Source organism: Sorex araneus, chromosome 10 (assembly GCF_027595985.1).
Source record: "Sorex araneus isolate mSorAra2 chromosome 10, mSorAra2.pri, whole genome shotgun sequence".
Lineage (NCBI taxonomy): Eukaryota > Metazoa > Chordata > Mammalia > Eulipotyphla > Soricidae > Sorex > Sorex araneus.
In genome coordinates this window covers 55,333,694-55,355,919 of record NC_073311.1, presented here as the reverse complement: position 1 = coordinate 55,355,919, position 22,226 = coordinate 55,333,694, and the positions used below count along the sequence as shown (strand labels likewise).

Sequence of the window (22,226 nt, the reverse complement as noted above, 5' to 3'; positions counted from 1 at the left end):
ACAGGTGATTAGGACTGGTGGCATTTTAACAAGGGGAGTTATGTGAGAAGGACTTGAGTTTTCTAAAAGGTGACTTCAAAGAATGACATTTGCAATGAAACAGAACACACAAATGTGCTTTGCCTTCAGTCTTGTCCACATAAGGGCACGATTAGAACCGAAGAAGCCTTCAGGTCATTGCAAGACACTTGGGGACTGTCCTGCCATCATCTCTCACAGGGAAGGGAAGGACCACAGCAACTCCGTTTTAGAAAGCCAGACTCCGTTTTGTGCCTCGGGGTCATGAGCTTACAACCTGGTAAGAAAAACATGCCGGACCCCGAGGGCGTGGACGCAAATGCCCAGACATCTGACCGCAGATTACAAGGATGGTTCAAGTCCATGTAAGTGTAAGAAGATGTGTGAGTCTAAGGCTGGGGCTGGTACTGGCTCTGGCTCACGCTCTGCCAAGATTCGAACCAGGTGGCCATGCATTTGCACGGCCACTTTGCTGCTGAACGACCAAGATCCAGAGCCAGCTAGATTACTTCTGAACCCAGCAAGTGTTCACAGCCATGTCCCCAGACTGTGAACTAAGCCTTTGCCCCACGTTGGCTAAGGGGGAAAATATCCTTCCTCCTTGGTTTTTCTTCCCTCTGGGGAGAAGTGGCGTGGTGTACGCCATCTTATGGATGTTTAAACGGGTATGAACTTGGTGGAGCGGGAAAAAAAAATGTGTTTTGAACTTGAAAAAAAAAGAAGAAGAAGATGTGTGAACCGCTCTGTTTCCCTTCTGCACCCTCCACTCGCTTGCTCAAGGCGGTGAGAACACACCTGGCAGGGGACAGTCAGACGTGCAGGCATGCGCCCAGACATGGAGGCAGGAGGGCAGAGGGCTGTCCCAGAGGGCAATCGAGATCCCAAGTCTCTTACGCTTGTGAGCCCTCAGCTCTGAGTCCCTCAGATGTCCCTCAGATCTAAGTGATCACAGTTCCAAGCCCAGGGAACGGCCCCAGCTCATGAACCCTCAGAGCTGAGTCCTTTGTGTGAGCATGTTTTGGTGCGTGAACAAAACCTTAAAAGACCTGTCCTGTCTGTGTGTCTCCGTCGGCAGTTGAACTCAGGCTTGTGTCCACTTGACATTTAAAGGTTCCACCGAGATCGCTGTGGCCACTTAACATCCGGGGGTCCCACTTGAGATCCCTGACACCGAACAGGAACTGACTGCGAATTCTAGAAGAGGAAGGTGGCCCAGAGAAGAGATAACGTGAGTGACGGCTGAGTCCAGCGATGGAGTCTGAGAAGGGAAAACTAGAATGAAGGGCACGGCCTCTTTAAATCTCAGAAAGGAGTTTGAGGGTCAGATTGACACAAAGGTCTGTGACTCACATGGCAGAGCTCAGGCCAAGCAAGGTCAAGGCCCTGAGTTCCATCCCTGGCACCACATGGGCCCCTGGGCATTGCTGCATTTGGCTCTTATTTTTTTTTAAGTGAATTAATTTGAATTTGGTGAAACAGATTTAATAATGTGCTATTAAATAAGTGGCTATATTCGGCATAAAGTGAACTAAAACATTTTCCCTTGAACTAGTGAAAAAAGCAACGTAGTGACTCGAGGGGCTGGAGCAATAGCACAGCGGGGAGGGCGTTTGCCTTGCACGCGGCCGACCCGGGTTCGATTCCCAGCATTCCATATGGTCCCCCGAGCACTGCCAGGAGTAATTCCTGAGTGCAGAGCCAGGAGTAACCCCAGTGCATCGCCAGATGTGACCCAAAAAGAGAAAAAAAGCAACATAGTAATTGAAAATAACATGCCTATGTTTTCTGCATTACCCTTGTTAACTTGTGGGCCATGTCCCAGAGAAAGAGTGATACAAGGCCATGTTAGCTTTGGTTCTAGGCCAAAGTTCTAGTTTTCTAGAACAACACCAATATGGATGTTGTTCCATATAGAACAACACCAGACATTCATTTTTCAAGCAGATAAGTTTTTTTGGAGAAATCACTTTCAGTTGTAAACTGGATTTGACTTGAGACACTCAGAACCTAGAAAGCAAATGGCTCTTCTGTGGCTTATTCCTTATCCTCCGCGCTGTGTCGGTGAAACAGCTTCTTCCTCCCTCCTGCCAGGAGCAGTTACAGAGAGTGAACCCCAACATCTCTCCCTGCCAAGAGAAGCATCAGAAAAGCCAGTGAGTTCCAAAGGAAACAACAGCAGTTATACAGGTTTCAAAATACAGCTGGAAACCAAAGGTACTGGAATTTAACTTTCTATGTAGAGAAGTTTGAAGATCCCAGAAAGGGGAGAAATGGAACAAAAGCCAGTTTCTTGGGGAAGAAGAAAGATCCCAGGGTCCATTCATGGGATGGTCCATGGTCCATCCATCCATCCATCCATCCATCCATCCATCCATCCATCCATCCATCCATCCATTGATTTGCCGGAAAGTTCAACAGAACTCAGCGACACATTCCCTTACACTTACACGCCTGTGGCAGAGGAGAGAGATAGACAGGCAGAGAAACTAAACGCTCCATACAGCGAAACCAGAAGGAGCCAAACAAGGCCAGAGAGACAGTACTTGTATGCAGCTGTCCCGGGTTCGATCCCCAGAAGCAGCATCTCAAGTGGTCCCCTAACTACCACCACCAGGTGTGAACCACAAAAATAAATAAGAGACAAAACCAGAAGAAGCCTAAGGGCAGGAGCTCTGTCCCCATGCAACTGGGGACAGAATTCCTGAATTCCCTACAATGCCACTCTATGGGGGCTATGGCAGTTTCATTCCACAGCACAAGCGACGGATCATTGGCCTTTGGAGAGGGTTCAGGAGGAGCGGGAGGCAGAACAGTGAGTTCCAACCCTCCCCTCTCCGTTGCTTCCCCAGGCAACCTGTCCTTCTCCTCGGGGCCTTTCCACCCTTTCTTAGCCTCTGCAGCAGCTGGAGGGGGGTTGTCAGAGTAACAAAAGCCACCCTCTCACCTCCTGACTCTGAGCTAAGTCAGGAGCTAGGAACAAAAGATGCCCCAGTGGCTCATATCACTCTGACAGATACAAAGGTTTGTGGGGGCTGTGAGCCAGGAAGAATGCAGAAGACTAAATAAATATTTCTTAGAATGAGTAAGAAAATGTCACAGGAGCACGCACAGCTGGATTCAGTGGGTGAAGCGTGATGAGAACAAAGCTTTTCCTCCACACCCGGGTCCGGGGCTTTCAAAGCAAAGCTCGAAATGAGAAAGGTTAAATACTCTGAGAAGGTGCCTCTCCCTGCCCAGATGGTGGGAGCTGAACGGAATCTGCAGGAAATCACAGACAAGTCCCAGTGCAGGGCCCAGTCGGCCGCAACTTTCCCAGGATGTCAGGATCAGAAAGCAAAATAAACACTGGAGAAAAAACATTCCCGTTTGAAAACATTTGATAACTAAATGCAAAAGGTGATTGGCGTTGAAGAGATGAAAAATAAAAGCTATAAATGACATGACAGGAATAGTTGATAAAATTTGCACCGGGACTATGGCTCATATCATAGGAATGTATGAATGTTCCGTTTCCTGTTGTTGGATTTTGTCCCCTGATGATGTTGTAAGAGAATGTCCTTGTTCTTTAGGAGATAAACTGTGAAGTATTTTTTTTTTATTTTTAAAATTTTATTGAATCACCGTGAGACAGTTACAAGCTTTCATGTTTGGGTTACAATCTCACAATGATCAAACACCCATCCCTCCACCAGTGCACATTCCCCACCATCAATATCCCTGGTATATTCCCCCCTTTCCCACCCTCCTCCTGACTCCATGGCAGAAAATATTCCCCATACTCTCTCTCTACTTTGGGGCATTATAGCTTGCAAAAGACACTGAGAGGTCATCATGTTTGGTCCATTATCTACTTTCGGCACACATCTACCATCCCAACTGGTTCCTCCAGCCATCATTTTCTTAGTGATCCCTTCTCTATTCCATCTGCCTTCTCCCCTCCACTCATGAAGCAGGCTTCCAGATATGGGGCAATCTCCCTGGCCCTTGTATCTACCGTCCTTGGGTATCTGCCTCATGTGATGCTACCCTACACTCCACAAATGAGTGCAGTCCCTCTATGTCTGTCCCTCTCTTTCTGACTCATTTCACTTAGCATGATACTCTCCATGTTTATCCATTTATGAGCAAATTTCATTACTTTATCTCTCCTAGCAGCTGCATAGTATTTCATTGTGTAGATGTACCAAAGTTTTTTTAACCAGTCATCTGTTCTAGGGCACTCATGTTGTTTCCATATTTTGGCTATTGTGAACAGTGCTGCAATGAATATATAGGTACAGATGTCATTTCTACTATGCTCTTTTGCATCCTCGGGATATATTCCCAGAAGTGGTGTTGCAGGGTCATATGGAAGCTCAAACTGTGAAGTATTTAAGGTACAGGAATACAACATTTTCGACTTACTGTCAAGTGATGTGAAAAAACAAAAAGGAGAATGAGAGAATAATTGGAGGAAAATGCAGACCATGAAGAATTGTGGCTGAGGTGTGGGCAGCAGAGGGGTGGTATTCTTGGTGTCCAAGTAGGTTCCTTGTAAAGAAATTTGCAATATTTCTATGCACTTAAAGTGTTGTCTCCAGAACGAGGAGATAGTTGAGGGGGCTGGAGCATTTGCCTGTACAAGACCCCAAGGTCTCACTCTGAGCACCACCCAGCACAGCTGGACTGGAGCAGTATCACCTCACCAGGCCCAAGGTATGGTGACTACGAGAACCACAAGCTCCAAATGAACTGAAAGAGGGGCCAGAATGATAGTACAGTGGGTAGCGCACTTACCTTGCATGCAGCGGCCTGGGTTCAATCTCCAGCATCCCACGTGGTCTCCCTAACATTGCCACAAGAGTCATTCCTGAGCACAGAGCTAGGAGTTACTCATGAGCCTCGGCAGGTGTGGCACACAAAAAAGAAAAAACACCTAAGTGAACTGACATCATTACATTATTACCTGAGAGCCACCAGGGAATGGCCCTTGGGGCAACAGTGGTTTTTCATGACTCTACACATTGTCAGAAAACGTTTTCTTTTTTTCATTTCAATCCAAAAATACGCATTCCTCATATGCAGACTTCTGGCCTGTTCCCCCCATTGGGTGGACGGTTATTAATCTCTCTGTTCCGTTCCTCCTCCCCTCCTCCACACTGACTCTCCTCCTCCTCCGGCTCCTTCATCTCTGACTCAGTTTCTGTCCCGCTCCTCTCTCCCTGCTTTCCTTTTCCTCCTCTTCTCTGACAACAGTCGTACAAAAAGGATGCTGTGGGTGCTCCTGCCCTCTGGTGGTCATATTCTGAAATGGCAGTCACATTAGGAAAATAAGCCCCCAATTTAACAGAAAGACTATTAGCTCTGTAAAAGTCCATTCCTAGGGTGGGACGAGTGGGGAGAAACCCTACAAAGCCAACTTAAACAAAGGAATCGAACACATCTGTTTCCCGAGCCCATGTGCTGCCTGTGCCCATGTATTGCTACCCAGCCCATGTGGTGCCCTAGCATGTATGTTGCCTGCTTCTTGACATGTGTACTTTTGTATCTAATTCTGGGATGTAAACTAGGGCTCTCTATGCCTTTGGAGAAATGTTTAGTGTTTAGTCTAAATGTTTTAGTGTTTAGTAAATGGAGTGTTTAGTCTCCAATGCATTATTCTCTCTGTGTCTCTGCGTCTCTGCATCTCTGTGTCTGTGTCTCTGTCTCTGTGTCTCTCTGTCTCTGTCTCTCTCTGTCTCTCTATCTCTGTCTCTCTGTCTCACTCTGTCTGTCTGTCCCTCTCTCTCTCTCAAAAAAAAAAGAATTGTTGTGCCACCCCCGGCATTCCTCAGGGGGTTGGGATTGTTCCTGGGACCGTGAGCAGCCAAGATTGAATCTCATGCACCCCCGGAGTATCTCAGCTCTGCTCTCTGGGCTGGGGCTTTACAGAGTCTGAAGGCAGTGGAAGAGGGCAGTGCTTACAGCCTCCCAAGGCATCGGTAACACTCCACTAAAATGAGCTGAGGCAGCGCAATAACTAGGCTTCAAAGCACAGCACACAGTGGGGAAGAGGTCATTGTTATATCCTTCACTTTTTACAGCTCTGCAGGTAAAGAAGTTGAGGTTCAGCAAAGTTTGCCCCTTTGTTTTGTGCTGTTTCCTTTTTTAAGTTAACTAAGCCAAAAATTTGCAAGAGACCCATTTTCCAAGTTCGGAAACTGACGTCTTGTTATCTCAAATTAAACAGCCTGGCCCACAGAAAGAATCTTTGGAATTTTAAAGTCTTAAAGAGATCTTTTCCATTAAGCTAAAAAAAAAATGCATCCCCACTGGTAACTGATGAAATCTTTAGACTTATGTCTTTAAAACTGTTAAAAGAGACACAAAGACTTCCAATGAACACATGATCGCAAACTGTTGCTTATAATAAGTAGCGTTGGAGATGCGTTAAATATAAGATATTTACTCCACATACTATTATGCTACCATACAATAGTCCTTCATATAATATCCTGAGATATTTTAAACATATCTCAGGCTGAAAGATAATTTAAAGGTCGTGAATAATCAAAGCATTCAACGGGGTATGTACTGGATATGTCTTACCCTAGGAAGAAATACGAGAGGAGAGAGAGGAAGGACCTTTCTGAAGTATCAGAAATTGCTACAGAGTGAGGAAATAACCTTAGTCTGAGTTCTGATCTTTAATCAATCCATTTCTGAGACAAAGTAAAGTCATCCAGCCAATATTCCATTGCACAGTATTGCCTGTACTAGAATATGATGCAACCATTAAAAATAATATTTCAGGGGCCAGAGTGATAGCACAATGGGTAGGGCATTTGCCTTGCACATGGCCAACCCAGGTTTGATTCCTCTATCCCTCTCTGAGAGCTCGGCAAGCTACAGAGAGTATCCCCTCCTCATGGCAGAGCCTGGCAAGCTAATCGTGGCGTATTCAATATGCCAAAAACAGTGACAACAGGTCTCACAATGGAGATGTTACTGGTGCCCGCTCGAGCAAATTGGTGAATAATGGGAAGATAGTGCTACAGTGCTACATTTCAGGGGGTGGAGCGATGGTACAGTGGGTAAGGCACTTACCTTGCATCCAGCAAACCCCGGTTCAATCCCTGATACCTCATAGGTGCCCCTGAGCACCAATAGCAGTGATCCCTGAGTGCAGAGCCAGCAATAAACCCTGAGCACCACTGGGCGTCTCCCCCAAACAAGCAAAATATATATAAATGATATTTCAGTAAATAGTAAGCCATATGGGAACATGTTTAAGTTAAAACACAAGGGAAATTATGCCAAGTTACATACTACGTCAGTCCTAGAACGTGTCATGGTGTGTCTGTGTGTAAAATCTAAGTCCAAATAGCGCTTTTCTCCAGGCGATGAGTTGTGCATCATTTTGTTGCTTTCGCCTTTTTGTTTCTCTAGAAATTCTAAACTTTTTTGATAGGATAAAATGCTATTATTGTCAGAAATTTTATAGTAAAAAGTATTTTAAGAGCCAGAGGATAACTTCGTGACAAAAACAAACAAAAAAACAGTGACTCTGCGAGCATAAAGCCCAGCGTCTGCCCCCCGGTGCCACCCACGTGTGCTAAGGGCAGTGATGGCTCTGCCTTCTCAGCCCCAGCGCACACACTCCAGAGCTCTGCCAGGCATGTGTGAAGGCGGCCACTGAAGTGTGCCACCCCCCGAGAGCACAGTGACCAGGCGTGGAGCACCCACACGGAGCTCGTGTGGTCCCTGCGCACCACAGTGACAGCAACGAAAGAGGGAGTGGAAAGTATATGAGACATGAATATTTTAGGATACTGAGGGGGAAACCCCAACCAAGGCCTAGCTTCCCTTTATGGTTAAATTATTGATGAGGAAGTATCTATGGGAACGACAAGAAAGAAAGAAAGAAAGAAAGAAAGAAAGAAAGAAAGAAAGAAAGAAAGAAAGAAAGAAAGAAAGAAAGAAAGAAAGAAAGAAAGAAAGAAAGAAAGAAAGAAAGAAAGAGAGAGAGAGAGAGAGAAAGAAAGAAAGAAAGAAAGAAAGAAAGAAAGAAAGAAAGAAAGAAAGAAAGAAAGAAAGAAAGAAAGAAAGAAAGAAAGAAAGAAAGAAAGAAAGAAAAAGAAAGAAGGAAGGAAGGAATGACAGAGAGGAAGGGAGGGAGGGAGGGAGGGAGGGAGGGAGGGAGGGAAGAAGGGGAAAGAAAGAAAGAAAGAAAGAAAGAAAGAAAGAAAGAAAGAAAGAAAGAAAGAAAGAAAGAAAGAAAGAAAGAAAGAAAGAAAGAAAGAAAGAAAGAAAGAAAGAAAGAAAGAAAGAAAGAAAGAAGAAAGAAAGAGAAAGAGAGAGAGAGAAAGAGAGAAAGAAAGAAAAGGAAAGAAGGAAAGAAACCTGCTCTCTGGCGGAAGAGATAGCATGGGGTTAAACACTCAAGGATTCGGGTTCCAGGTCCAGCCCTGCATAGGACGCCCCCTTCCCCCCACCAGCCAGGATGATCCCAGAGCTCAGAGCAGGGAGTGATCCCTGAACACAGCCAGATGTGGCCCAAACCACAAGCCCTCACAAAAAAGAGTCTTCCCAGGAACTGTGACTAGAGGAAGGATGTCAGGATGGGAAGGGCGGTGGCAGGGCACTAAAGAGGCCAAGGTGCTGGGGACTGATCTCAGCAGTCCCTGGGGTGGACGTCAGTCCCCACACTCGTCCTTAAAGGTCACATTCCAGAGGTTGTCAGAGCTAGCTGACTTCCAGCCTTCTGGATCAGAAACACATAAATCACCCAGTGCTCCCTTGGAAATCTACCTTCTCTAAGTGAACAGTCAGAAAGCACCCCCAATAGCCTCTGAGGGCACCACAGCCCCCCAGCATCCTTCTCGTACCCCCTCTTTGGGAAGCACTGTGTCATTCCCAGGGCTGTGGGAAAGCGGCAGAGAGAGCCTCCTCTCTGACACCAGCCCCATATGGCTCAGGGCTTTGGGACACCCCTTCCGGGCCTATCAGCAGCACCAGATGAGCCTGGCCTGGACCCACCTTGAGGTGACATTGTCCCAAGCCAATCAGATCCTCCGCCAGGGAAGCCTGGAACTGCAGATAATGTCCTTGGCCCCCACGCGGTACCCTGGCGCTTTTCCTGCCTGCCTGAGAAAATAAAGGCGCAGTCACCCAGCCTGACCTGCACCAGACGTTTGAAATTCCCATGTACGGGCTTGATGGGGAGTTTCTTCCTGGAAATTGACGTTGGGTTCCCTTTAGAACTCCCTCCTTGGACACATAAGCCTGCGATTCCGGAGATTTCAGCTTTGTGGGAGTTGCCGAGCAAAACGCCCACGGGGAAGCGGATGGTGCTGGGTGGCCGTCGGGGGCGTCCGAGGGATGTGAGCGAGAATTCCAGCGGAGGACAGAAGCTTCTAGGACTCCCTGGCCCCGGTGCACCATGAGGCGGTGGGAGCAAAGTCACTCAGCAGAGGGAGGCTGGCGGTGTCCTCGCCCCGGGACCCGGCTCCTTCCTCTCCTGCTGCTGCTTTCCAGCCTGCAGGAAGCCACGGTGAGTGCCCAGGGAAAGGCTCCCGGTGACCCCCTCAGATGGGCTTTAGGTGTCTGGGCGCTATGTTCCTTTAGCGTAGATGACAAGGCCAGCAAAGAGGATTGACAAAACCTTCTCCCAGGGCTGCATTCTTCCTCAGAACTGAAGGGGTGCAGTGGCTGGCGGGCACTGGAATGAAAGATGGGCTGGGAGGAGGCAGAGCGGTCATTTGGCCGTGGGCTAGCGAGGACGGCGTACCTAGGCGAAGCTGACCCCTGACATGATCATTACGTCAGTAATGATGTTTACTCAGTGCCCTTCTCTGCGGTCTGTGCATGTGGCATTGTGGAAGCGAGCAAGGCATTATTTTTTTGGTTCACCCTGAAGTTAAAGTGTAACTGTAGGACAAATAACGGGAAATGATCGAGTCTATTGGACCTTAGACTGCTATCACATGGATCAGCTCAAAAAGAAGTGTTGCTACTAAAGTTGATGGAAAATAACCTCGTGGTGGTCGACACGGAGGGGTACCTATCTGAGATCTGGTGTCATAGTCATAGCTTTTAAGCTCAGCGTAGCAAGATTTGACAGAGCACAGTATTTGGGGTTATTTTGTTTGGACTTGAACAGATGCTGTGGGACGATATCCAAACGTATTGTGAAGAGTTTATTCAGATCACTTAAGTCACTGAAGCAGTCTTAAAATTTTGCTACACTTGACACAGCTAAATGACTTCTTATGTGAATCATAGTAAAAGTACCAAAGGGCATGTGGGGTGTTTTGGGGTGTTTGTGGGGGTAGTTCCAGTACAAATATCCTTGACACTGGCTGTACCGAGCCAGTATCTCTCTATCTCTTAACACATTCCTTAACTGAGAGCTGTGTTTATTCCAGAAGATCATTTCTTTGCCAAATGGTAATAGCTTAGGATTCAGATCACTCAAATATGGCTCGAACTGGTGGGGTGATGAGACTTGATAAATTTACTTTCCAAGCTCTGGCTGCAGGGGTCAAAGAGAGTATACAACCCAGAGGGTGCTTGCCGTGTATATACACAGCTGAGTTAGGTTTGGTTCCTGGCATTGCATTTGGCCCGCGGGGCACCTCCACAAGTGATCCGTGAGCACAGAGCTAGGAGTAAGCCCTGGGAACCCCAAGATGTGAGCCCAGAACCAAAGCTCTAACTTCCGTGTAGCATGTCCATAAGTCCATAAGTCATATTGAGCTGGCTGCCATTTAGGAGACTGTCTTCTTCCCACTCCTACCCACTGCCTGACCCTTTACTCCCCCCAGCCCTGAAATTCAGCAAATGTCCTGGATGGGCAATGTCTGGAAGAAGTGGGTTATCTGGGTTTCACTCAGCTCTTGTTCCTCCTAAGAGTTAACCGGTGGCAGTGGGAATGAGACCCGTGTTCCTGTGTGCTGTGGGCCTCAACTGGGTGGGCCACCTGTAGCCAGATGCAGAGTCCCATGTCCTTGCACCCCGTGGAGCTGATCCAGGTTGGTCACCATGACCAGCACAACTGGGGGTCAGATCTGCCACTCTCTGGGGCTTGCTTTTATCAACCCACTGGTCATCAGAGCTAGGTATGTGTGTTCAGCACAGCTTCATTCAGTGGTTAAAAGGACACTCTGGTCTCCCAGCCCCACAGATTTTCAGATCCTGGGCAGATGAATGAGCAAGTGCTTAGCTGAGATTCACTGGAGAACCTACTATTTCTCATCACTTTCCTTAAAGGTCAAAAGCTTAATAGACATTCTGGTTTTGTTTGTCTTATGTTGTGGCCACACATGGTTGTGTGAAAGGGCTGTCCTTGACTCAGTGCTCAGGGTTCCTCCTGGGCTTGGAAAAGCAATTGATACCAGGAGCAGAACTGAGGGTCTCACACATACAAGGCAGACTATTTGTGTCTTCGTAGTTTTTTTCTTTATATGTTGTTTGTGTGTGTGTGTGTCACACATACACAGCAGACTATTTGTCTTTATTTTATTAATGTTGTAAGGTGTGTGTGTGTGTGTGTGTGTGTGTGTGGCCATACCAGGTGGTTCTCAGAGCTTACTCCTGGCTCTGCACAGAGAGATCACTCCTTGTGGGCTCAGGGAATCATATAAGGTGCCAGGATGGAACCCAGTTAGGCCAGGTGCAAGACAAGAGCTCTACACACTGCACTATGACTCTGGCCTCATCATTCTATTTATTTGTGAATGAGATATTCCTTTAAACACCTGTGAGAGGGCTGGGGAAGTAGCTCAATGGAGCACCTGTTCCAGGCACTGTTTTTGTAGTCCCCAACACTACCAGTGGGTCCCTTTCTCAAACTAACCACGAGAATGTGCAGGAAGTCAGTGGAGCAAACAAAACGTACAGTCACCTTAAGGTGACTATGAAATCTTGCTTTTTCCTACAACTTGGATAGAGCTAGGAGGGTTCAAAATAAGTCAGAGGGAGAAGGGCAAATACTAAACAATCTGACTTACATGTGGTTTATTGTGAGTTCACAAAGTGTGTGAGTGCTGCACGATGTGAGCATTTGGTGGCCTGGCCACCTCCCATCCTCCCCAGGCGTCCCCAGCAGAGAGACAGAGAGATGAGATGGGGACCACAGCCTGATGGTGGAGTGGCCCACTTAATGCAGAGCTGCCGCATACTTAGAGAACATCTGAGGGGGGGCGATGTGTAGGAGTAGGTGTGATTGATCACTTACAGAGATACAACATTTGGCAGAGGCAATTCTCTCGGGGGAGATTAACTCAAGGAGACACTCTGTCTCCCAGGGACATCTACACTGCTGCTGTCTTTCCCTCTAGTTGTATATGTTAAACAATTAAGTTTACTTCTTATCAACACTTGCAGTAGTTTGAATAAACACAGTAAGAGATCATGATCCCAAAACTTAGTTCTCTGGGCTCTGAGAGCAAGCAATGCTTTTACCGTAAATCCCAGACTAAGTCCTCAGGCCAGTTCAGCTTATTCTTCCCCATAGGAGTCCTGTCTCTTAAGTCATAACAGCTTGCATCAAGACCGTGCATTTAGACTATCCCATTTCGATGCTGGGGTAGCTTTGCCACTTGCCCTGGGTCCATCCCAGTCCCACAGTGATACTTCCCTTTTGGGGTGCTAGGAACTACAGCTACTGAAGCCTGAGTCAAGTAATTATGACCAATCCCCAGAAGTAGGTATATTTCAGAGTCAATCAGCTCCCAAATATTAGGAGAACAGCATTAACAGTCTATGTTTAAGCAAAGAACAACATTGCTCTATAATAAGGTATGAAAAGGCTATAGGGGAAACCGAAAAGCAAGTAATTGCAAATAAATAACTACACTCACCAAAGGCATCAACATTAGTAATTGTGTTCCCTCAACTTCAATGAAGAAAAGAAATTTATTTAAAACTTTCAGTTTATTATTTCCTTCAAATTACTCACACCTACAGGAGGAGAGGAGATATTTGTTTACTATGGTTTGATTTGGTTTTGGAGCCACACCCAACTTTCCTCAGGGCTTATTCCTGGTTCTGTACTTCTGGATCATTCTTGATGTGTTCAGGGGACTCTATGGTGTCCCCAGGATTGAACCCAAGTCAGCTGCATGCGAAGCCAGTGCCCTTCCACTGTGCTACCCCTCTGGCCCCTAAAAACCATTGCCATTTGTAATGATATAAAAGGTAACTTCCTCCCTGCAAGATGTACTTTCCAATTCCAAACTTTCAGCCATATTGATCAAACAAGAGTAAGCTCTGTCCTTCCCCCAAGTCACCGATGCAGGGGAGACCAGCCGGTGTGATGCTCATGTACACAACTCATGCCAACAAATGCTGCCTCCCCTGAGGTAACTTGGCTCTATAGAATAAAGCAGTTCTGCCACCACCTTCAGAACTTGAAAAATTAGAATGGCCATTTTCCTTCCCTCCTAGGTGGCTGCCAAAAGCAGCATTGACTTGGCACCAGGTTCCTTTGACGATCAGTACCAAGGCTGTAGCCAGCAGACCATGGAAGAGCTAAGTGAAGGGGATTATTTCACCAAAGAACTAGACGCCAATAGGAATTATTCCAAGATCTGGCAGAATGCACACTTAAACTGGCTGAACCAAGAAAGGGCTCTCCCCGCGAACATGACTGTAACACACGCTGTGGCCGTCCTGGTTTATACCCTGAACAGCAACATCCGCTCTGACTTCACCAGAGCCATGGCCAGCACTGGTCAGTCCGCGGCGCAGTATCCACACACCTTCCACTTCAAATACCTCCACTACTACCTGACCTCGGCCATCCAGCTGCTGAGGAAAGAAATGCTCAGGAAAAATGACTCTCGCTGTTACGAGGTGCATCATGAGGCAACGAATGTGCCCTTGGAAGCATCCATTGGCGCCACACTTCGATTTGGCCAATTCCTTTCTGCCTCCCTCGTCAGAAAAGATGCACCAAAGTTGGAGAACCAAACTCTGTTTACCCTGTCAACCTGCCTGGGTGTACCTGTGGAGTACTTCTCTCTCAAGAAGGAGGTCCTGGTCCCGCCCTACGAGTTGTTTGAAGTGGTCAATGTAACCTCCCTCCCAAGAGGAAGTTGGGTGCGACTGCGGTCCACTGGGAACTTCAGTACATACAACTGCCAACTGCTAAAAGGTATGAACGTTGAGTTCCACGGACGCTGTCCTATTGGGATCACAGACCGGTGCTCTTTTTTTTACAAGTTCTGTTTCTGAGTGGGCTTGGGAAGAAAAGACCAAAACCATATCATTGGTCTTGGAGTAGTGGGATTAATGGACGAAGCAAACCTGCTTTCTTTCTGGGTTCTCCTTGTTTTCTCAATTCTCTTAGGAAAATGTGTGCTTGACAGTAACACTAGGAGTAGGGAATTCTGGACAGAGAGCGTAAACTTCAACTGGAAAAGAGAGTGCAGAAACTATAGCATTCTATTCTGGAGAGGCAGTACATAGCCTGCAATGCTTGCTTCGCATGCTGGCTGCCAGCCCTGATTTCATCCTTGGCATGCATATCATTGCCCCGAGTGCCACCAGGGCACCTTCTGAGCAAAGAGTCAGGAATAACCCCTGAGCAACACTAGGAGTGACCCCTGAGCACAGAACAAGGAATAGCACCTGAGCACCACCAGGAGCGACTCCTGAGCAATATCAGAAGTGGCTCCTGAGCACAGAACTAGGAGTAGCTCCTGAGCACCACCAGGTGTGCCCTTCCCCCAACCCCCGCCCACTCCCCCGCCCTAAAACATGAAAAAAGAAACCTCGGCATTTTCACCTTTTCCCTCTGACATTTTTTTCTTATTTTTATCATGGGCCCTTGCTTGAATAAGGAGTGCAGAGATAAAACAGGAGGCCAAGTTTTATTCATTCACTCTTCTCGGCCAACATCATCTATGTTCCAAGGACTGGGATAGGGGGCCTGGGTGACACAAAATCAATAAAGTAAAATCACTCTTCTGGGGGGACTTTTAGTTCAGGAAATGGACTTAGGAACCAGTGTCTACACACAAAAGTTATTTGTCAGAGGATAAAGCTCTAGTGGGGACTGCATGGATTCTGTGCAGAGAAAGTAAGGACGCTTCCACAGGAGCAGACAAGGAATTTGAATAAGGAACAGTCCATGAGAGAAGAGAAAAAACAGTCATCCCAAGCAGAAAATGGCAAATGTAAAATCATGTAGGTGTCAGACAACCTGGTACCTTCAAGAAATGTCCAAATATGGATGGCTGGAATATAAGATGTATATGACATTAGGGAGAGACTTCGGGGAGAGAGAGTGCATAGAAGATTGACAGACCCAGAGAGTGAAAACTCTGGGATTTCATGCCAAAGACTTTCAAACTTTATATTATAGAGAATGAGAACGCTTTAGTTGTTAGAGAGTGGCTCGTCAGTTCGATCAATATTTTAGCAAAAGCTCTGGTGGTGGTAAGAACATTGAGCTGAAGCCGGGGAAATTAGATCTATCCCAACATCCCACAACAGTGATGTTCTCATTTAGAAAACCATGTATCTGGGTCCGTCTTATTCTTGGAGGTCACCAGGCACGGCCATTTCACAAAACAATCGTTTTGTAACAAACGTGGCCCCTGTTGGATGTGGAAGAAAACCCGGCATCATCGACCGGATGTGCAATCACCCCCACAGCCAACAGCCCCCCAGCCCAGGGGTTTCCTTAGAAATAGCGCCAACCTGACTGCTGCTGTTGATAATTCAGGATCTCAACATTCCCCATATCTCAAGTGTTTAGTGACGCGGAAAGTCCCCAGGCTGGAGCCCGCACTAAAATCTGGGCTCTGCTCCCTCTGGCCTGTCTGCCATCGCGGGCCAGGAGGGGGGAAACCTACCACACTCTCTCCTCCCCCCTCTCCGGGGCCTGCAGCAGGCAGCACCACAAGAGAAAAATAAGTGTCTGTGCCACAGATTCAAAAGATTAGTGTGTTTGCAGAGAAGGAAAAGCTGGGATAGACTATGAATAAAACTGAGATTTTTGATAATCGATGAGAACACTCATGGTCAGGTCTTTGAAAATATGCCTAAACAGGACACTGGCACACACACAGCTATTTTATATTCACACACACACAGCTATTTTATTCTTATGAATTTAATAGACTGTTTTTCTGTTACATTAATGAACCCTATAACATACATTAAGTAAAAAAAAAATAGTGAGAAAAAATAGTGGAACATTTAGGTCAAGAAGTAAGAAACTAATGGAGGGGCATATATATATAATAGAGACTATTAGCCACATTTTGCCATTCTGTAACTGTCCAGGAAAATATTTCAAGACCCTACCACCCCACTCCAAAGTAATGATATTAATTATCTCCATTTTTTTTTTTGCTTTTTGGGTGACACCTGGCAATGCACAGGGGTTACTCCTAGCTCTGCACTCAGGAATCACCCCTGGCAGTGCTCGGGGGACCATATGGGATGCTGGGAATTGAACCCAGGTCGACTGCGTGCAAGGCAAATGCCCTACCCACTGTGCTATCGCTCCAGCCCCTTATCTCTGTCTTCTTCCAGTGAAACTACTCCAACACAACTACAACTTGGTTTTTCATTAAAGGTTAGCAGGAAAGGCCATGCATATTACAAGATTCTGGAAGTGTGGTTTGTCTTGACTAGATATTTCAAATCACAAACACAACGTAAGAGATTCCATAATCTTCTACTTTCTGTAAATTTTTTGTGGGCAAGAAATGGAGTACAAAGTATTGGAAAAGTTGGCAGAAAATCTAGGCATTTTGATCCCACATTCAGTCCTTCTGTTTATTTTTAAATTGGATCTGTTTTCTACAACAGATCAGAAGTTTACAAATTCTGAGTTCCCAGAAACCTGTCACCTTTAGAGATTCAAGAAGTCAAATTAGGGTCCACAGAGATAGAACAGCGGACAGAGCATTTGCCTTGTATGTGGATTTTCCAGATTTTATACCTGGCATTCTATAGGGTCCCCCAAGCACCTCTAGGAGTGATCCCTGAGCAGAAAGCCAGAAATAAACCCTGACCACAGCTTGTGAGGCCCAATCCCCACTCTGAAACTAAAAAGAAAGAAGCAAATTGTTAGCATAATATATTTAAAGGAGTAAATTTGTGAAATAAAAATTATTTAAGGGATGCTGAATGAACACTTTTGCCTTCTAATTCTTCTCTCACCCCTCACATGAGAGGTCACCACAGTAATGGATGTTTTTATGCCACTGGAAAACTCAAAATATGTTCATTATTTGTCCTTAAATGTTGCTTCATTCAGCAAAGTAACTAGTGCCAAAAATCTGTATACACACAAGAACATGCTCTGTTCTGTATCATTGGGCTCACAAAGAAGTGGAGCTTATTTGTTCAAATTTTTCACATAAGCAAAATTCTTCAGCATGCTTCTAGAAAAAAAGTATGGTCAGTTGTTTATCGAAAGCCTATTTTTACATGCTAATCCCACCAATTACTAGCAGTGAAAATGTAAGCAAAGGATTTAGTCTCTCTTTGTGATTTTAATATTGTAAAATGGGATTTAGGGGGAGGAGGAATGGGCAATTAAATGAATCTGGGTGACTGGATGGTCTGATGTAAAGGTAACAGACTTTGCAGCCAGTAGGAGCTCACCCCACTGAAAGAGAATGATGCCTGCATAGATCAGAGATGTTTGACACGCTTCTTCCCATCTCTGAGCGTTATTGATTTAAACTGAAGATAACGAGAATAAATACCTCATAAGTTTGTCATAAGGATTACATAATTAATTTCAAATGCTTAAAACACTGCCGACCACAGAGTAATAAAGTATTCCATCAATGTTAGCTTTCAAGATGGTGATTAAAATGATGATAAGTAAGATAGGTCTGCTAGTGATTACCAGTCAGCTGGGTAACGAGGGATATATCTCTGAACTTTTGGGGGTGCGTTTTATTATCTGCAAATAAGGAAGCTGAGGTCTGTTAAGTGAGGAAAATCTAATGATAAGTGTTTTGCTTTTGTTTTGTTTTTCTTGTTTGTTTGTTTTTTTTTTTAGCTAGCTACCTTCAAGTATTTTATTAGGAATTTCTTTTGAGGGGCTGGAGCGATAGCACAGCAGGTAGGGTGTTTGCCTTGCATGCAGCTGACCCAGGTTTGATTCCCAGCACCCCATATGGTCCCCCAAATACCGCCAGGAGTAATTCCTGAGTGCAGAGCCAGAAGTGACCCCTGTGCATCTCTGGGTGTGCCCCAAAAAGAAACAAAAAAATGAAATTTCCTTTTTGGTTCATTTTTGTTTTGAGGTCAGACCTGGTTGTGCGCAGGGCTTTCTCCTGGCTCTGTGCTCTGTGCTCAGGGATCACTCCTGGTGAGCTTAGGGGACTATATGTGGTTCCATGGATCAAACCCAAGTCAGCCACATGCAAAGCAAGTGTCCTACCTGCCGTGCCATCATTGCCATCATTCTGGCCCTTATTAGCAATTTCTAAGTTAAAAATGTGAGTCTCCCTCTAAGTATGTAGTTTTCATGTTGGAGACCTGTGAGTTTCCAAGGAAAAGCGTGAGAACCGCCTCCCCAGGCTAGACCATGGCGACGGACAGAGGAAGGAACAGGGAATGGAGAGACAGGGCCCCAGGCTTGTTGGTGGACAGTTTATTTCTCTCTCCTTCCCAGCGTAGTCTGATCTCTACCTTTACAGCATAATCATAGTCGTAGTTTTGGTCATAGTCCCAGTCATCATAGTTCCATCATCCTTGTCCTCATCTTCCTTGTCTTCCTTACCTTCTTCCTCCTCCTTGATCTCAAAGTCCTCAACTTGGTTATATCCCCCTCCTTTCCCTTACAGCATAGTTATACAGCAATCATGAAGGGTGGGGTACATATAGGTGGGGTTGAACATCATCATAACAACAGACAGAGGTAAGGCCACTCCTTCAGGGGAAGTTCTAGGAGATTAACTCAAGGACAAAATCTCATCTGAGGGTTCAGCACTCCAGATTACTAGGAGATCCGCTCAAGGGTGGGATTCCATCCAGAGTGTATTGCTTACTCCTTTCCTCAGCTAATAATCCATTTAAACGACCATAGTAAATTTACTTCTTATAATATTCCTAGTCATTTTGTATGAGCACAGCAAGAGATATATTCAACTTTAAGGTTGGCTCTTCCTGGGAACATCTCGCTGTATATTCCAGACCACGGTCCTCAGGCCAGGTTAGTCTTTCCTGACCCCAGCAGGGTCCTTTTCAGTTACTGCTTTTTAGGTCAAGAGAGAGTTTGTTCCATGACCAGGCTCTTAACTTATTATACTTATGGTGCTTAACTTGTCCCCTTTTGATGTTAGGGTAGCTTACAGCTTGCCATACAGTCTCTTCATCGAAACCCTGATTTTGGAGTGCTAGGAACTAAGGGCAACTGAGACTTAATTCAAGTAAATATGGATGCCAGGGAGTAAATATTACTTGGAGTCAATTAACTCCCATGTTACAAAGCATAGCATCAACTGTCTTCCTGTGTCTATACAAAAAGCACGTTGCTAAACTATGCAAGTGACATAAAGGAAAGAGAAAAGCAATATAGGATTATTAGTGCTTGATGGAATTGGGTGTGCCTCAGGGGCACTGTTACGGGAGTAACTCAATAAGCCTAAGCTCCCTGCAGAGAAGCAAGGTCAACCGAATGTTATCCAACAGAGACCCAGGTGAATTTCCCCCGCACCATATAAGCCCCCAAGCAAGCACTGCCAGGGGTACCCTCAAGAACAGGAGGAGGAGGGGCAGGAGGAGGCCCTAAGCACTGCCAAGTGTAAGAAAAGCCCAGAAAAAAAAAAAAAGAATGTTGGTCCACAATGAACTGCAGTAGTTTTAAAAAAACAAAAGCCTTTTCTACCTAAAACATCTTTTCTTTTTGTTTTCTTTCGAACAGCTTCCGGCAAAAAGCATCTCCCTGTTCCTGTCATCATTGCATCTCTGTCACTTCTGACCAGTGCCCTCATCTCTTCCAAAAGCGGAATATAAAGGAAACTTGTGGTTTTGCTCTTCCTGCGCCCTTTTTTTGCCTCATTTCCGAGAAGGACCCCAGGATACCAAGGGGGACTCCTCTCCTGGAAATCAATTACTGCGGAACTGGCTCGGCCCCTCCCTACAAACGGCCGGTTCCTCAGCCTGGTTCTTCTCCGTGAACATAGACATTCATGCAGAAATTGAAAATGACTCAGTCACGCCCGTGAGATATACTCAGGGCAACGGCTCTGAACTGAGATTGAGAGTGGGGTGAAGACCCTTTATTTTCAAGATAGAGTCAATACAGAAGAGGGACGATGGGCTGCAATGAGGGACAAAGGTCTTCATCCAATGGAGAGCACAGCTTCAACTAAGATGGAGCTAATACAAGCAAGAGCTGAGAAATGAAAAGAAACGGCGTCCTGAGGGCATGTGCATGGGTCCCTCAATCAGAACGAACCTGATATTAGATGCTCTGGCTTTTTTTGTTACATCAATCAATAAATTGCACTTTTGCTTCAATAAGTTGAGTCAAATTTTCTATCTCAAGCTAGGGAAGAGGATACTATGAGTATACAAGGATTCTGTTTTCTCTATAGCAACCCTAAATGGGAGAAAAATCAGAAAAGTTTGAGTTAGGAAGCAAAAAAGTCATTCTTGTTCACATAGAAATGCTTTGAGACCCAGAAACAGAACCGTGGTGTGAATTTTCTTCAGGGATGTTTATCAGCATTGTCGATCAGGTGCAATGCTTGCAGGGAGGCAACTTGGAAACTTGAGAAATAAGAGGAAGTTAAGAGATGTTAGTAAAACCATTGAGTGTGAGTCAACGGGGTGCCTGAGTATTAGAGTAGAATTTGAAACTCCTAAGTGACTCACAGAGAACTTTATGGCAAATTGGAGTCTTTAGCATATTTATCAAGAACTCATGCAATGTGTGTAGAGATAAAAGAGAAATTGGAGAGGAAAGTTACTAAGAAAATATCAAAATTCTATGAGTTCCTATTATGTGCAAACAACCAGGTTCAAAGAGTGATAAACCATCAAACTTCACAGCTAGAAATAGTCCCAGTTCATATCTCAGGGAACATAGAATATTGGTGGAATATTGGGAGGTTGCTTTTCTGCATTCAGAAGGCTCAAATGTGGGATTTACTGGAGTGAATTCCATACCTTTAAATTCTGAGTCCATGCCTCTTGGCTTCCCTGAACTTTGGATAGCAGTGTAGCATTGTTGTACCATGGTTCATCAGTTTGCTCGAGCGGGCACCAGTAACGTCTCTATTGTGAGACTTGTTACTGTTTCGGGCATATCGAATATGCCACAAGGAACTTGCCAGGCTCTGCTATGCAGGCGGGATACTCTCGGTAGCTCTCCAAGAGGGCTGGAAGAATCAAACCTCCAAGAATCTCCAAGAGGGCTGGAAGAATCGAACCTGGGTCATCCGCATGCAAAACAAATACCCTACCCGGGACCGGAGCGATAGCACAGCGGGTAGGGTGTTTGCCTTGCATGCGGCCAACCCGGGTTCGATCCCCGGCATCCCATATGGTCCCCCAAGCACCGCCAGGAGTAATTCCTGAGTGCAAAGCCAGGAGTAACCCCTGAGCATCGCTGGGTGTGACCCAAAAAGCAAAAAAAAAAAAAAAAAAAAATACCCTACCCACTGTGCTATTATTCCAGAACTTTGGACAACAAGCTAAAAACATGGCCATCAGTTCATTTTGTCCCTATAGGTCATGCTGAAGTGCTAGCTTCATGAGAGAAAGGCTGAATGGGAACTTGCTCAAAGAAGTAACCTGGTAGAGAATTTAGCTATCAAGTGCCCTTGCTCTTCTCAACAGGTTTTGAGACTTACAGAGGCAAATATACCTGTGGCAGCTAGTTTACACTGATGTTTATATCCAATAAAGCAAGCATAAAATTTACCTAAACATAAAAAGTGTTAGTGATTCTTTCCCAGGAACTTTAACAGACAAGTGACTATCTAGCAGAGTGTGTGTGTGTGGGGGGGGGGGGGGGGGGCAGGAGGAGGGGGAACCTCTGGAAGTAGCTCTGCAGGCAGCTTTGGGAATAAGGGCTGCATTAGGAAAAGGTTACCCACCTCTTAAATATCATTTTTGTTGCACATATGAAAACATTTATTGAGCCACCACACTTATGAGCCAACTTAAATATATTTGACCTGGTTGCCCATGAATTTACAATCTTTTGGAAGAAATTAAGAAAAGAACACAAGTTGCAAAGGTGATACTGAAAAAGAGAAGGT

At 45.6% G+C, this 22,226-nt stretch overlaps 1 protein-coding gene across 1 annotated transcript; it reads left to right on the top strand.

Moving 5' to 3' along the window:
* Positions 1 to 9,192: 9,192 nt before the first annotated feature.
* Positions 9,193 to 20,432, top strand: ART4 (ADP-ribosyltransferase 4 (inactive) (Dombrock blood group)). Its single transcript, XM_004611367.2, has 3 exons — positions 9,193 to 9,529; positions 13,426 to 14,134; positions 19,880 to 20,432. The coding sequence occupies exons 1-3, from the start codon at positions 9,419 to 9,421 to the stop codon at positions 19,969 to 19,971; spliced, it is 912 nt and encodes a 303-aa protein (XP_004611424.2). The 5' UTR covers positions 9,193 to 9,418; the 3' UTR covers positions 19,972 to 20,432.
* Positions 20,433 to 22,226: the final 1,794 nt, after the last annotated feature.

Coding starts and splice junctions, on each gene's coding strand:
- ART4 (XM_004611367.2), top strand. CDS start 9,419: ATGAGGCGGTGGGAGCAAAGTCACTCAGCAGAGGGAGGCTGGCGGTGT. Junction 9,530..13,425: donor CCAGCCTGCAGGAAGCCACG/GTGAGTGCCCAG, acceptor CTTCCCTCCTAG/GTGGCTGCCAAAAGCAGCAT. Junction 14,135..19,879: donor CAACTGCCAACTGCTAAAAG/GTATGAACGTTG, acceptor TCTTTCGAACAG/CTTCCGGCAAAAAGCATCTC.